At 43.7% G+C, this 16,862-nt stretch overlaps 1 protein-coding gene across 2 annotated transcripts in view; it reads right to left on the bottom strand.

The window, feature by feature from the left end:
* GLB1 (galactosidase beta 1) overlaps positions 1-16,862 on the bottom strand; it is a 139,681-nt gene that overhangs the window by 15,724 nt on the left and 107,095 nt on the right. Inside the window, exon 16 of one of the 2 annotated variants that reach the window (XM_009239237.3) lies at positions 15,345-15,856. The exons of the other annotated variant lie outside the window; for it this stretch is intronic. Coding sequence (XP_009237512.3) covers positions 15,806-15,856 — 51 coding nt within the window. The 3' untranslated portion in view covers positions 15,345-15,805. Of the gene's footprint in view, positions 1-15,344; positions 15,857-16,862 lie in introns of those variants that run through there. 2 annotated transcript variants of the gene reach the window in all.

Here is a 16,862-nt window from a genome sequence, read left to right as displayed (position 1 = left end):
GAGGATTTTATTGTGCTTCCTTATCACAAGGGCTTGGCCATGGGAGGCAGCAGTGCCAGGACTCTTCTCCGGGAAGCTCCCAACTCTTCTGCTTCCTTTCTGACTCCTCTCTCCCTCCCCCTTAGCCCGTGGAAGCCTCATGCTTCTTAGGGCCCCTTCCTCAGAAGCTGGACGTGGAGAAGAAAGGCAAGGATGTGTCATTTCAGGAATATAGATGGGACAGGTTTAATTTTAAAATTATTAGAAATTCAGAGGTGGGGGTGGACAAAGAAGAGAAGAGTGAAGACAAAAGGATGATCAAGAAAATGGATGGTGGTAGAATATCTTTTACAAACTGGGATACTTGATAGTCAATACTATTGAGCTTGTGCTGTGACACTGTAGACCGCACCTCCTCCTCCATCTCTTTAATGCTTCTGTCAAGTTTTTACACATTAAAGAGGCCTGATGTGGATAAGCTTTTTGTGAAATTCAAGGGACTCTGTTTCACATTTGAGTCAAGATACTGCAAAAGAATGTGTAGGATGGTGAGATCGTTCATGAACTGAATGGATTCAGTGGAGGCAGAGGCAGAATGTCTAGACCGAGGAAACCATGAGAAAGTGAGCCTTCCAGGGGTTCACAGAAATTGTGGGAAGGTCTTAAAGACAAACCTTATCTAGATTTTTCTTTTTTTGAGACAGAGTCTTGCTCTGTAACCCAGGCTGGAGTGCAGTGGTGCAATCTCGGCTCACTGCAATCTCCACTTCCAGGTTCAAGCAATTCTCCTACCTCAGCCTCCCTAGTAGCTGGGATTACAGGGGCCCACCACCACACCTGGCTAATTTTTGTATTTTTAGTAGAGATGAGGTTTCTCACCATGTCGGCCAGGCTGGTCTCAAACTCCTGACCTCAAGTGATCCACCTGCCTCGGCCTCCAAAAGTGCTGGGATTACAGGTGTGAGCCACTGTGCCTGGCCAAATCTTATCTAGATTTTTAAAGCAAAGGGGCACCTCAGCTGACATCTGTGTTAGACATGCTGAAAGGAAACATGTAGACTCTCTCTCAGTCTGTGAATGGAGTCATGGAAGCCTTGACTGAGGACCTACTATGGGCTAGATGTGCTGTCCTTGGTACCATGAATATGAGAATTAAAATCCTATGCCACTTGTCATGAAGGCTCCCTCAGTCAGTGGTAAACAAAGAACTATAATATTGTAAGCTAAGCGCCATAGAGAGGGATGTCATCCGAGAAGATTGACAGCCTCTGCACTGACACCGTTCAGGGGAAACTAGCTCTTGGCAGGCATGGGAGAGTTTACTATCTGTTCTATTCATGTCCTCTTCTGCCCCCAAAGCCCACAGAATTTTTTGCCAACATGGTCCTAATCCTTATGTCTGAATTTCTGACACAGTGCCATGGATATTTACACGCCCTTTGCCTAATTAAAGCAGGGGCATTTCTCTTCTCTTTTGGTTATTGTTATTATCGCTAACCATTGTTTAGTGATCACGGGACTATACACTGCAGAAGGTAGGTGATGACCACGTTATGATACTGTGGTTAAGCTGATGGGAGAGTAGAGGTAAAGTATGAAGAAAAGGTGTCACCAGGACAGGAAAATACCCATTATCTCAAAAACGTTTGGGTGAGAGAACTGTCTTAATGTCCACAGTTGGGGTGAAAAACAACAGGCTCCTTTTGGAGGGGGGCATTTGCCATAAACAAACTGATTGTGAGATTCTTAGCACATTCGGCATGAAGATAAAAGAGAGTTAGGAGACATTTTCTTTAAGTGAGAGTTGCAAAGAACAATCCATCCTCACCCTTTCCCACAGAAACAGCATCAAAATTAAAAAACAAAAAAACAAATTTCCTGTTTCAATTGTTGAAGAGGGAGAGAAGCTCTTAGATCGTGGACTCCTGCAGCAGAGGGATTCATGGGACTCTGATACAATAGGAGTTTCGTAACAGACGGCAAAAAGTCCACGCCTGCTTTCTTCCCTTTCCTTCAACGGTTGAACAAACCCAAGGCAGAATAATCTTTGCAACAATTCGGCAGAGAGAGGCAGCTGTGCCTGATGGAGGCCTTGCTTGGCCAACGGAAGTAACATTACATGTGATAGATCTGAGATGGTGGTGAGAGGGAAGGGAAAGGAGAAGGGGAAAGAAAGAAGTAGAAGAGAAAAGGCTAGCCTTGAACCCTGGTTTTCTTTTCTTTTTCTTTCTTTCTTTTTTTTTTTTTTTTGAGACAGAGTCTCTCTGTCGCCCAGGCTGGAGTGCAGTGGCATGATCTTGGCTCACTGCAACCTCCACGTCTCGGTTCAGGTGATTCTCCTGCCTCAGCTTCCCGAGTAGCTGGGATTACAGGTGCCCACCACTACACCCGGCTAATTTGTGTGTGTGTGTGTGTGTGTTTAGTAGAGACAAGATTTCTTTTTTTTTTTTTTTTTTCTGAGATGGAGTTTTGCTCTTGAAGCCCAGGCTGGAGGGCAACGGCGCAATCTTGGCTCACCGCAACCTCCGCCTCCTGGGTTCAAGCCATTCTCCTGCCTCAGCCTCCCGAGTAGCTGGGATTACAGGCATGTGCCACCATGACCGGCTAATTTTGTATTTTTAGTAGAGATGGGGTTTCTCCATGTTGGTCAGCCTAGTCTCGAACTCCCAACCTCAGGTGATCCACCTGCCTCGGCCTCCCAAAGTGCTGGGATTACAGTCACATTCATTGTTTCAGAGAGTGGATCCAGACTTTCCTAATAAAGAAAGATTTCTTTAGCTCTTAGGCTAAAATACTTACAGAGGTGAGGAAACACTTTTCATCCCTGAGTTTATCAACTTACTAGTCTTTGAAAATAAAAAACTGTTGACTTTGTTGATGTTCTCTATTGAATACGTATTTTTCTATTTCATTAATTTCTGCTTTTACATGTATTACATGTATTTCTTTCTTCCACATTAAAAAAATTCTTTTGGTGTTTTTTCTTTTTCTTTCATAAGAAAGTGTAGAATTTTGTTGTCAAAAAGGCACACTTGGCCGGGAGTGGCAGCTTACACCTGTAATCCCAGCACTTCGGGAGGCCAAGATGGGAGGATTTCTTGTGAATAAGACTTTGAGACCAGCCTGGGCAACATAGTGAGACCCTGTCTCTACAAAAAATAAAAAATTAGCTGGGCAAGGTGGCATGTGCCTGTTGTCCCTGCTACTTAGGAGGCTGAAGTGGGAGGATGGCTGGAGCCCAGGGGGTCAAGGCTGCAGTGAGTTGTGATGGTGCCACTGCACTCCAGCCTGGGTGACATAGTGAGACTCTGTCTCAAAAAAAAAAAAAAAAAAGAAAAGAAAAGGAATCTTTTAAGAGTTTAAATTTTTTCTCTGAAAAAAATTAATTAAAAATTTTAATTGACACATAATAATTGTACATATTTATGGGTACAATGTGATGTTTCAATATATGCATACTTTGTGTAATGATCAAATCAGTATAGTTAGCATATCCATCACCTCAACATTTATCTTTTTTTAGTGAAAACTCAAAATCCTTTCTTCTAGCTATTTTGAAATATTCAATACATTATTGTTAACTATAGTCACCCTACTGTGCAATAAGGACATTAGCACTATTCCTCCTAAATAATTTTAACTTTGAAACTGTTAATCAGCTCTTTCCATTCCCTCCTTACTTAAATTTTTTTTAAAATACAAGATCTTGCTATGTTGTTCAGGCTGGCCTGGAATTCCTGGCCTCAAGTAATCCTTGCATCTTGGCTTCCTGAGTAACTGGAATTACAGGCATGAGCCACCACACTGGGCCCTCCTTACTTCTTGAAGATGTTTTGCTCATTAAATTTCAGACTTTCTTCTCTAATAAACACATTAAAGGCTATAACTTTCCCTCTAAATATAGCGTTAGCTGTATCTCACCAGTTTTGATATGTAATGCTTTCTATATTCCTCAGCTCAAACTATATCCTAAAATCCTTAATTTAAAACCATCAGCTTTGGGAGGCCGAGGTGGGTGGATCACAAGGTCAGGAGTTCGAGACCAGCCTGGCCAGCATGGTGAACCCCTGTCTCTACTAAAAATACAAAAATTAGCCAGGCATGGTGGCATGTGCTTGTAATCCCAGCTACTTGGGAGGCTGAGGTAGGAGAATTGCTTGAACCCAGGAGGTGGAGGTTGCAGTGAGCCAAGATCACACCACTGCACTCCAGACTGGGCGACAGAGTGAGACTCCCTCTCAAAAAAAAAAAAAAAAAAAACAAAAAAACAACCAAACAAACAAAAAACAAAAAAACCATCAGGTCTAGGCGCAGTGGCTCACGCCCCTAATCCCAGCACTTTGGGAGGCTGAGGCAAGTGGATCACTTGAAGTCAGGAGTTCGAGACCAGCCTGGGCAACATGGTGAAATCCCATCTCTACTAAAAATACAAAAATTAGCTGGGCATGCTGGCACACACCTGTAATCCTAGCTACCTGGGAGACTGAGGAAGGAGAATTACATGAACCCAGGAAGCAGAGGTTGCAGTGAGCCGAGATCGTGTCACTGCACTCCAGCCTGGGCGACAAAGCGAGACTCCGTCTCAAAAAAAAAAAAAAAAAAAAAAAAAAATCTGGGCCGGGCGTGGTGGCTCACTACTGTAATCCAACACTTTGGGAGGTGGAGGTGGGCGGATCATGAGGTCAGGAGTTTGACACCAGCCTAGCCAACACAGTGACACCCCATCTCTACTAAAAATACAAAAATTAGCTGAGTGTGGTGGCATACGCCTGTAGTCCCAGCTACTCGGGAGGCTGAGGCAGAATCACTTGAATCCGGGAGGTGGAGGTTGCAGTGAGCCGAGACCGCGCCATTGCACTCCAGCCTGGGTGACAGAGTGAGACTCCATCTCAAAAAAAAAAAAAAAAAGAAAAAGAAAAAGAAAAAAAGAAAAGGTCTTCTGTATCTCTTTTTACGTTGGATATTTTGCCTGATACTGACCGGGCACGGTGACTCACATCTGTAACCCCAGCACTTTGGGAGGCCGATATGGGTAGATCACTTGAGACCAGGAATTCAAGACCGGCCTGGCCAACATGAGGAAACCCCGTTTCAACTAAAAATACAAAAATTGGCCAGGCGTCACGGTGCATGCCTGTAATCCCAGCTACTCGGGGAGCTGAGGCAGAGAATCTCTTGAACCTGGGAGGCGGAGTCTGCAGTGAGCTGAGATTGCGCCACTGCACTCCAGCCTGGGAGACAGAGCAAGACTCCATCTCAAAAAAAAAAAAAAAAGAAAAGATATTTTGCCTGATACTAACAAAGTTACATCAGTTTGTTTTTTGGTTTGTATTTGCATGGTATACTTGTTTCCATCTTTTTACTTTCAACCTCTTGGTATTTATATGTTTTCAAACTGATTTCTAGTAGACAACACATAGTTTATTAAGGACGTAGTCTGACAATCTCGATCTTTTAACTATTGCATATACCCTATTTTATATTAATGTGGCTTCTGATAGTCCTGTATACATCTTATTTCAGCCAGGTGCGGTGGCTCACGCCTGTAATCCCAGCACTTTGGGAGGCTGAGGTGGGTGGATCAACTGAGGTTGGGAGTTCGAGACCAGCCTGACCAACATAGAGAAACCCCGTCTCTACTAAACATACAAAATTAGCCAGGCATGGTGGCGCATGCCTGTAATCACAGCTCCTTGGGAGGCTGAGGCAGGAGAATCTCTTGAACCCGGGAGGTGGAGGTTGTGGTGAGCCGAGATGAGACGATTGCACTCCAGCCTGGGCAACAAGAGTGAAACTCAGTCTCCAAAAAAAAAAAAAACTTATTTCATAGATTATATTTATACTACCTGTTGCAGGTTTCTTTTTCTCTCATTCGTTGCCTTTTTGGGGGAGTATATTTAATTTTCAAAGTTTAAAATTAACCAATTACCTTTGCCCTTATTACAGACATTACCAAAACAAAGACAAAAACAAAAACAAACAACGACAACAAAAAACCCCAAAGACAAACAACAAAAGTAGAAATTTTAACGCTATTGCTATTGTTCCTGTCTTATAATTCTTGTTTTTACAAGTTGTAATTTACACAATTACAATGTTATATTGTAATTCAATCTTATGAGGTCCAATAACCATTTTTACTGCATGTCATGAATTTAATATTTGTTTACATTTATACACAGGTTTACCACTCTGTTTGCTTTTCAATCTTTTTTACATCCTAGAACTTTCCAGAATCATCTTCTTTCTGACTGAGGTACATACTTTAGTGTACCCTTCAGTGAGAGTCTCTGTTTATGTTTATCATAAAATGTCTTTATTTTGCCAACATTCTTGAGGGAGAATTTTCATTGGATATAGAATTCTAGGTCAGCATTTGTTTCCTTTCAGTATATTGAATATATCATTGTATTATCTTTGGTCTTCTGCTTTTACTCTTGAGAAATCCTCTTTGAGTCTACTGCCACTCCCTTGAAGTGGCAGTAGACTATCCTCTGGCTGCTTTTAAGATGCTTCTATTTGTTGCTGGTGTTCTTCAATTTTACTTTGACATGTCTAGGTGTGAACTTCAGTTTAAATGTTTGGTATTTGTTGGGCTTCTTGAATTTATGGACTGGTGTCTTAAACACTGATTCTAGAAAATCCTCATCCATTATTTCTTCAAATACTACCTCTACTTCATCTTATCTTCTCCTTCTGGAATTCAGATTAAGCACATGTTTAATCATTTCACTTTATCCTCTGGGTCTCTAAACCTTTCTCTCATGTTTTCCTTTTTGTTTGTTTTCTATGCTACATTCTACATCATTTCTTCTGATCTACATTCCACTTACTGATTCTCTCTTCTACTGTGTCTAACCAATTCCCAAACCCATATGTTGTGTTTTAAAATTTGGTTATTTTGCAGTTCCAAAAGTGCTATTTTGTTCTTTTGCAAATCTGTGATGCTTCCTTGTAGTTTTCTCTTCTTGTAGATATTTTCAAGGTTGTTTTATTTAAGTATTGTAGGAATGTTTATTTTAAAATATGTCTCATAATTTCAATATCTGAGGCCTATGTGGATTTGTTTCTATGGTCTTATGTTGCTTTGTTCCATTGTGCCTTTGATTATATTTGGCTGGGGCTACCCTTTGACCTTGAAAACAATAATAATAATAATTCTTATTATTTTTGAGATAGGGTCTCACTCTGTTGCCCAGGCTGGAATGCAGTGGTGCAATCATGGCTCACTACAGCCTTGACCCCCTGAGTTCAAGTAATCCTCCTACCTCAGCCACCTGAGTAGCTGGGACTACAGATGCACCACCACCAAGCCCAGCTAATTAAAAAATTTTTTTTTTTGTACAGACAGGGTCTCCCTATGTTGCCCAGGCTGGTCTTGAACTCCATGGCTGAAGTAATCCTCCCACCTCAGCCTCCCAAAGTGCTGGGATTACAGGCCTGAGCTGCCACTCCTAGCCTGACGTTGAATATTATTTGAGAGGATTTCCCAAGTTTAGGATAAATATACCCTTATTCCAAGATAATTTTGAGTTTGCTTCTGTCAGATATGTAGCCACAATATTAGTTCTGTATAATGCTCTAATTAATCACCTTAAGTTTATTGGACTAATCCTGTGACACAAATTTAGAACATAAGTCCACAGTAGGGCTAGCCTGTGCTTACAGCCTATCAGGGATGGGTTGTTAGTTATTCCTGCCTTGCTCAGCATCAAGGTACTTGTCCCTACACCCCCCTGAGAATTCAGAGGGGTTCCTCTGAGGGGAATTCAAGGGCATTGCTCAGGGGGGAATTCAAGGGGTTTGCTTTCCATCTGTTATACTCCTACCCTGACAAGTGCATCCCCCAGCTAGAGCCACTCAGCTTAATGTGGGTCAGCTTCCTATTAGACTTCTCAACTTTGGTAAACCCTTCCAAACAGAGTTTTTAGTTTTGTACTTATTTTACTTTGGATAATAAAATGCAAAAGTGGCTGGGTGTGGTGGGTCATGCCTATAATACCAGCACTTTGTGGGGCTGAGGCAGGAGGATCACCTGAGCCCAGAAATTTGAGACCAGCCTGGGCAACGTAGTGAGACCAAGTTTCCATTTAAAATTTTAAAAATTAGCCTGGTATTGCTGGGCGCGGTGGCTCACGCCTGTAATCCCAGTACTTTGGGAGGCCAAGGCAGGTGGATCATGAGGTCAGGAGTTTGAGACCACCCTGGCTAACATAGTGAAACCCCGTCTCTACTAAAAATACAGAAATTAGCTGGGCGTGGTGGCACGTGCCTGTAGTCCCAGCTACTCAGGAGGCTGAGGCAGGAGAATCACTTTAACCTGAGAGGCGGAGGTTGTGGTGAGCTGAGATCGTGCCACTGCACTCCAGCCTAGGTGACAGAGCGAGACTCTGTCTCAAAAAAAAAAAAAAAAAAAAAAAATTAGCCTGGTGTAGTGGCCTGCATCTGTGGTCCCAGCTATTTGGGAGGCTGAGGCAGGAGAACTGCTTGAGCCCAGGAGGTTGAGGCTGCAGTGAGCTGTGTTCATGCCACTGCACTCCAGCCTGGGTGACAGAGTGAAACTCTGTCTCAAAAAAAAAAAAAGCAGAAGTGTCTCTGAATGATTTATTTATCTCTTTCTTACTATTACATCAGCTTTTTAATGCTGTACGACGGAGGATTTGTCAGTTTTTTTGTGTTTGTATAAATTTTCTTCATGTATTTTATTTTATGCATCTGCATGTTTAGAATTGATGTATCTTTATATTTTTATTATTATTATTTTTTGAGATGGAGTCTCGCTCTGTCGCCCAGGCTGGAGTGTAGTGGTGCAATCTCAACTCATTGCAACCTCTGCCTCCCAGGTTCAAGCGATTCTCCTGCCTCAGCCTCCCAAGTAGCTGGGATTACAGGTGCCTGTCACCACTCCCAGCTAATTTTTTGGATTTTTAGTAGAGACAGGGTGTCACCATGTGGGTCAGGCTGGTCTCGAACTCCTGACCTCAAGTGATCTGCCTGCTTTGGCCTCCCAAAGGGCTAGGATTACAGGTGTGAGCCACTATGCCCGGCCTATGTTTTTAATTTTATGATGTACCTTTATATATATTTTATTTTATACATATGTGTGTTTAGTATTGATGTGTCTTCTTAATAAATTGGAATTCTATCACTTTTGTGATAACTCTGTCTATATATATTTTTTGAGATGGAGTCTCACTCTGTTACGCAGATTTCAGTGCAGTGGCATGATCTCAGCTCACTGCAGCCTCCACCTCCCAGCTTCAAGCGATTGTCATACCTCAGCCTCCCAAGTAGCTGGGCTGGGACTACAGGCGTGCAACACCATGTCTGGCTAATTTTTGTATTTTTAGTAGAGACAGAGTTTCCCCATGTTGGCCAGGCTGGTCTTGAACTCCTGACCTCAGGTGATCCAGCTGCCTTTTCCTCCCAAAGTGCTGGGATTACAGGTGTGAGCCACCGCGCCTGGACAACTCTCTATTTTTAATGATGCTTTAAAAATTAAAATGTGTTTGTTTTTCTGTTATCACTTGCAAGTGGAGCTTTAAGTTAGTGTCTGATTTTCCATGTTCCCTTTTGCCCGCTTTGGCAATTATGGAAGCAGTGCCTCAGGCGGTAGCTGCTCTGTCGGCTGCTCCTGCTCATCGTTCAGGTCTCAGTTTGGAGACCTGTAGCAGATGCTGCTGATGCCCATCCAAATTTCCTTTATGGACTGGGTCCCAGAATGAAAACACTGGGCAATAGAGACCCCAATTGATTGGCAAAGGACATGTAGTAAGGATAAGAAATAAATCTTTTTGTTTTAAGCTACTAAGGTTTGGGTGTTGCTTGTTATGTAACATAACTTAGCTTATATTGACCAATACAGAAATATTGGGCAAATACTTCAAAAATATTTTCCTTCTTACACAATCATACAAGACCCTTCACATTGAGCTCCCTGATATTATTGCAGCCCCATGTGTTCTCAACACTGCCCATCCCCGTCACCTATGTTGCTGTGAATGGTCTTGCTCTCTCTTAGTTCTGGCCATCTGCATAGAGTGTTTCTCTTTTTTTTTTTTGAGATGGAGTCTCACTCTGTCTCCCAGGCTGGAGTACAGTGGCATGATCTCGGCTCACTGCAACCTCTGCCTCCCGGGTTCAAGTGACACTCCTGCCTCAGCCTCCCAAGTAGCTGGGATTACAGGTGTGTGCCATCACACCCAGCTAATTTTTGTGTTTTTAGTAGAGACAGGGTTTCACCATGTTGGTCAGGCTGGTCACGAACTCCTGACCTCAGATGATCCGCTCGCCTTCGCCTCCCAAACTGCTGGGATTACAGCCATGAGCCACTGCTGTAATAGACTGTTTCTTTAACCTAGAATACTCTTCCCCTACTGTTCACCTGACCAACTATTGCTCATCACTCAAGTCTCAGTTTAGAGACCGATAGCAGATGCTGATGATACCCACCCAAATTTCCTTTATGGACTGGTGTACCCAGTCCCCAGCTACTGTGAGCATTGGCTGCTAATAGCACACAGATGCCCTCTTCTCTTTTTTTATGGCCAACTCCCTACTACTTCCCCACAGTACAACTAGTCCTCCCCTCCCACCAGTGGCAGCCTGCAGCCAATGGCTGGCTGACATGGATGGAAGGTTAAAAGACTGGCCCTCTTGACTCAAGGTGCATCCAACTTTGTGGTGAAATTAATGTGTGTGAGTTTCTCTGGAACTAGCAGCCTGATCTGACCTAGGCTAGATACATGAGGGAGCCAAGCCAACGTCAGTGGAGCCTGTTCCAGACCAGAAGAACCACACAGCAGAATCATGAACTAAACAGTTGGTTTAAGCTGAAAATAGTCTCCTTGCTTACCTTTACTCTCTTGCCCTGCACCCTTCCCTCACTCCCTTTCTCCTTAGAGCATCCCCTCTGTAAACCACGTGGACACAAAGCCCTGTCTTTGGCTCTGCAGTAAGACAGAATGCCTGGCTACCCAGGCCTGGATTGTGAACCCCTCTTGTGCTGCTCTACCACTCTGTACTGTCTCTCACTACGGTGCCCATGAGACTGCATTGAACTGTCTATTTACTTATCTCTCCTACTAACTAAACCTTTGGAAGGCATAGGTCATGTTTTTATTATTATTGCTATTGATAGTATCTCAATACTCTTTTAAAAAGAGACTGAGAGATGGGGTGATAAAGTGGTTATCATTTTATTCTCAATGCCTAGCATGTATTAGGTACACCTTAATAGTTGAATGAATGAATGAGTGAAAGTTGTCCTGGATTTAACAAAGAGATGCAGGCTACAAGCATTTTTGTAGAGAATATTGGAGCTTAATAACATTTCCATAAAGAATGGATCTTAGAGGCTGGGTACGGTGGCTCATGCCTGTAATCCCAGGATTTTGGGAGGCTGAGGCAGGTGTATCATTTGAGGTCAGGAGTTTGAGACCACCTGACTAACATGGTGAAACCCCATCTGTACTAAAAAATACAGCACAATTAGCTGGGTGTGGTGGCGCATGCCTGAGTCCCAGCTACTTGAGAGGCTGAGGCAGGAGAATTGCTTGAACCCAGGAGGCGGAGGTTGCAGTGAGCCAAGATTACATCATTGCACTACAGTCTGGGTGACAGAACAAGACTCCATCTCAAAAAAAAAAAAGGATCTTACAGACTTTTAAGGTGCAAAGACCGAGGACTTAAGTGATAGGCTCACTGAAATGAAGAAGGGGAAATTTCAATGTATAAAAAACACGGGAGCAGAAAATGGCAAAATTGGCCACTAAGAGAAAGAGGAAGAGTTGGGACCAACGTGTTGTCGAAGTGTCCTGCTCAGTGAGGAGGGACTGAAAGTTCAGTTCACACCTGCTGTATGGTATTCACATTCTACATATGTTACTATTCAGATAACATGGGCACTGAGGTTTTATATCAGAGTGAAGAGTTGGCTGCTTTCAAAAGCATTGCTCTATCTGAATTCTTGAGATGGGTGGCTCCTTCCTAGCTATTAAGAGGCAAAATTCTCGTGCCCAGAGTGGAAAGAAAACCAGACAGTTAATCTCAGTCTCTTTTCTCTATCCTCCACTTCTGTCTCCTCAACAATCAGAATTCCATCTTTTACCAGGTTGGCTTCTGTAGAGTTTGCAATGAACTGAGATGAATCTGCAGTGACTTCAGGACAGGATCTGGAATATGTATTTCAATAATATCTTCCTGTTATCAGCCTATCAGGCAATCACAGAAGCTTTTAATAGAAAGCTAGATAAAACTAGTCCTCCACCTAACAACTGTTTTTTCTACAAGCTCTTTTTTTCTTGTAGATATTTAGTACTGCAAAAATCCCATCTAGTGGAAGGCCTTGGCATGGTAAGGTTTGGTTCCAGGTAATCACAATTTTGGAGTACAAAACCATGAAAGACTTATCAAGATCACTGGGGTGGGGGTGGGGTGCTGGCAGCAGCACAGTGAACTCTGGTCCACTACAAATAAACTCTTCAGAGAGTTTCTTGAGTATTTTACCATATTTGTTCTTTGGACTTTGCAAATGGCTTGTTGATATCTGCCGATCATGGCGACAGTGGACAGATGAACCCAGTTGCCCACCAGGGACGTTGTGATGTTCTTAGCATCAGAAGGCCTCAGGTTGATGTCAGTCTGTGGTGCTTCTCTGCCCTCTCTCATGTCTCCTCAGCCCCTGTTTCACCTCAAGGAAGAGCTCCCCTCCAGAGAAAAACCGAGAGTCATCATTTGCCTGCTCAACTATGAATAAAGTTCCACGTACGTTCTCTCTGCTCACTTCTTTCAGAGGCACTTCCGGCTCACGAAACTCTTCAGCTAAGTTCCTGGGGAATTTGCTGAGTGTCAAAACACGAATTAAACCAGAAGAGATATGATAGTGGGTTTTCTCTGAGAGGGATGCCCAGCCTTGTGAACAAGCCATCTTCCAGTGTGGAGGATTGCTTGCTCCCTGACCTGTGTCCACTGGAGACCCACATATACCAGGCATTCTGCTCACCAGAGACACACACAAGACTTATGGGTCAATCACCAAAACCTGGGGCCACAGCTCAGACCTGATCTGTCATATCAGACAAGGCTGAAATATTGTTCTTCTGTGTTGTGAGTTTTCTCAAATACAATACAAAACTTTCTCCTTGCAGCTCAATCAAGGCAATCTGCATAGTGACAAGAGTGTGGGATTTGGAGGCAAGAGACTTGGGTCTGAGTTTCAGGCCCCTGATTTTGTGTAAATCACAATTCTTCCTACCTCTTGATTTTCCTAAACTGTAAACTGAGCTGCATGCCACCCGCCCTATTTCTTCAAAAGGTTCTTATAAAGACTGAATGAGATACTGTATGCAAAAATAGCACATTAAAACCACTTTATGAATGTTATTATTCTTATTAAGCACCATCAAAGTTGAAGACATGAACCTAGAAACTTCAGAGGACAAAAGATGTGTGAAAATAACCAATTTTTCAGGATACTACCATCTGGTTGGAGATAGCTCTGATCCCTGCGTCTCTCCTGCCTCATCTCTGTTCATTCCAACCCCAGTCAGATTGAGGTACATGTCACCAATTTCTGGAATTCTCCATTGTCTCTCCAGACCCTGGATCTCTGCAGATGCTGCCTCCCTCTGAGAAACACTTTCTGCTCTACTCATGCCTATCTTTTCTCCTTCTTCTCTTATTATTCACCTGGCTCAACTCCAGGAAGCCTGCCCTGACCAGTCTCTGTTCCACATCAAGTCTAAGACTGGATTCAGCATGCTCACAGCACTCTGATCTTAACCCTGTCATTGTCTACCCCTCACAATGCTACATTGTTCATTAATAGATGATCTGTGCGCTCCCTGAGGGGCAAGAAATGTGTCCTACACAGTGGCATGGGGTTTAGAGTAAGTATTGAATGAATGTCTATTGGGTAAATGAAAAAACAAAACAAAACCCACCTACTAAAATAGTTAAATGCTGAGGGGCTTATCCATCACACTAGAAGGGATATGCCCTGAAATCCTGGGGACTCCTCACTGGGCACTTCTTGGGACACTTCCTGATTTCAAAGGCCCCAGAAAAGAGGTCAGGTGGTCCACGACAGCCAAAGCACTCTGGTAGAAAGATCCTATTGTGGTCGGGCGCGGTGGCTCACGCCTGTAATCCCAGCACTTTGGAAGGCTGAGGCGGGCAGATCACGAGGTCAAGAGATCGAGACCATCCTGGCTAACATGGTGAAACCGCATCTCTACTAAAAAATACAAAAAATTAGCTGGGCGTGGTGGCGGGCGCCTGTAGTCCCAGTTACTCGGGAGGCTGAGGCAGGAGAATGGCGTGAACCCGGGAGGTGGAGCTTGCAGTGAGCCGAGATCGCGCCACTGCACTCCAGCCTGGGCGACAGAGTGAGACTCTGTCTAAAAATAAAAAATAAAAAAATAATAATAATAATCGTATTGCTTAGTAAAAATTAAAGAAAGTTGAAGTAAATTGGACAGACTGCACCTCTTGATCAGAAATCAAATCAAAAGATTTCACCCAAAGATAAGAAACAAAGAAGCCACACTGAGCTTTGTGTGCAGTGCCCATCATCTCATACCTCCATAAACTCTGACTGGTGGGGGGTTCACACAGTGGATTTCCTGCCTGTGTCCAGTTAATTCCCCTCAGTTAATATCTGGTGAGACCACCGGGGGCCTGGCAATTTGCAAAAGAGACAAAGGGATCCAATTCACTAAACACAGGCTAAATGAACCACTTAGCCAATGGCCTCCTGCTCCTTACCAGTGGGGCCTTGGACCTCAATTCATGCTTGCTGGGCTTTCAGACCTTTAGTGGAATGGACAGAAATACACAAATTGGAGTGTGCTACAACATAGCACTGGATGCACATGTGATGATTTCTTAAAAATGGCCACAAATTCTTTGTCATTTCTCCCATCCAAGGATGGGGATCTGTGTTTCCTCCCCTTGAATCTGGGTTATGACTGCTTTGACCAGTAGAGTACAGTGGACTGATGCTATGTGACTTCTGCATCTAGGCCTTAAACGGCCATGCAACTTCCACCTGCTTCTGTTGCAATGTTCACTCTCTGGAAGCTCCCTTCTGGAACATGCCATCAGAACCCGGCTACTGTGTTACAAGAAGCCCAAGTCACATGGAAAGACCACTTGTAGATGCTCTGTTTACTGTCCTAAGTGACCTTAAACTTTAAGTTGTCCCGGCCCAAATACCAGGCAAGTGAGTGAAGGAATTGCCAGATGGTTCTGGTACCCAGCAGAAGCCCCAGCGTCACAGAACAAAGACAAGCCATCCTTGCTGGGCTGTCCAAATTCCTGATCCATAGAATCATGTGCATAACAAAATAGTTGCTTCATGCCACTTAAGCAGACTTACTGGTTTATTATGCAGCAACAGACAACAACACACATTGCAACACATGATGATGAGAAATGCCCTGTGGGCAAGGAATTCAATATGTTGGCACTGGAAAGTTGCTTACGTTTTGAGAATAAGCCAACAGAATCTTCAAGGAATCAGAGCACTGAAGAAGTCCACACTGGGGCCTTTAAGTCCAAACCCTGGATGTCGAGTCTTTTCCGTAGGCTCACGCTGCCCTCCAGCAGTCTCTGGTTAAAGCTGGAGAGGCTTGGTGAATGATGCCCCTTCACCTTTTCTACAGGACCTCTTCCTCCCCTTCGGGTCTGGTCTGTGTCGTGTTTTATACTAGACTGTCTCCTTCACCTTTGTGTCCTCAGCCAAGCACAGTGGCTGGTCAGGAGGAGAACAAGTTGTCGAACTGAACACAAAGGGATGCAGGGAAAGGATGGAGCATCCTAGGTGTCATTTCTTCCCTCTTGTCCCCCAGGTTTCCAGATGATCAGTTACCTGCTTCTGTGGTGGAATATGATAGGAAAGACTCAAACTAGCATTTAGTAAGCAGCTGCTACATGGCAAATGCTATACAAGGTACTTTTATGATGACCTCATTTAATTTTAAAACCCCACAAGGTGGGCACCACATTTAGGAGAATAAGAAATTTAGACTTACACAATTCCCTTGCCCGAGACCATGCTGATGGAAAGTGATGGAGCAGGAATGTGACTCTGGGTTTCTGTCCTCAAAGCCTGTCCTGTTGTATCTTAGGAGACAGTGCTGCTGGTTTGGGAGTTTGGAGGAATGAAGCTGGTGGGAGGCCTGCTCACATGTGGGAAAGCCCCTTGTGGTGCAAACAGAGCAACTGTCTGGTGAGGAATCAGTTCAGAATCTTCACCGGGCATTCACAGACAACCAGAAAGCTGCTGGGCATCCACTTCTAACAAATGTCAGGGCCAGTGGGCTGAAGGGCAAGGGACACCTGGGGAAGTATTGCTCAGTCAGACCAAGAGCAGGGGCTAGGCCAAAACCCAGAAACCACCTGGCCCCACTGTCTGGACATCGGGGCGATTTTCCTTGCAGCCCATGTGCTGATGGTCCACACCGGCTGTGTGTGCTACCACAGACCAGTCAGGATCCCTCAGACTGACTAAAAAGGTGATTTCAGAAAATGACTTCTTTTTCATAAAGGAGAGAAATAAAGACCACATGAGATCATTTCCTATTTGTGTCATTTGACAGAAGACATATTTCTTTTTGGGGAAACAATGAAAAAAAACCCCACCTCGGATTAGCACTAAACAATTTCATTCTGAATAAACTGGATTTGCTGAGAAACAAAGATAAACAGACTGACAATGACAGATAAAGAAAGTAGGTAGTGTAAGGTGGAGAAGGGAAGAGAGAGAGGACAGGAGGGATGATAAATCTGCAAATTTTAAGTGTAATTCTTTCTTTTTTGAGACAGGGTCTGGCCCTGCCACCCAGGCTAGAGTGCAGTGGTGTGATCTCAGCTCACTGCAA

Source organism: Pongo abelii, chromosome 2, assembly GCF_028885655.2.
Source record: "Pongo abelii isolate AG06213 chromosome 2, NHGRI_mPonAbe1-v2.0_pri, whole genome shotgun sequence".
Lineage (NCBI taxonomy): Eukaryota > Metazoa > Chordata > Mammalia > Primates > Hominidae > Pongo > Pongo abelii.
Note: the sequence above shows the minus strand (reverse complement) of the source record. Positions and strands in the feature narration are given on the sequence as shown.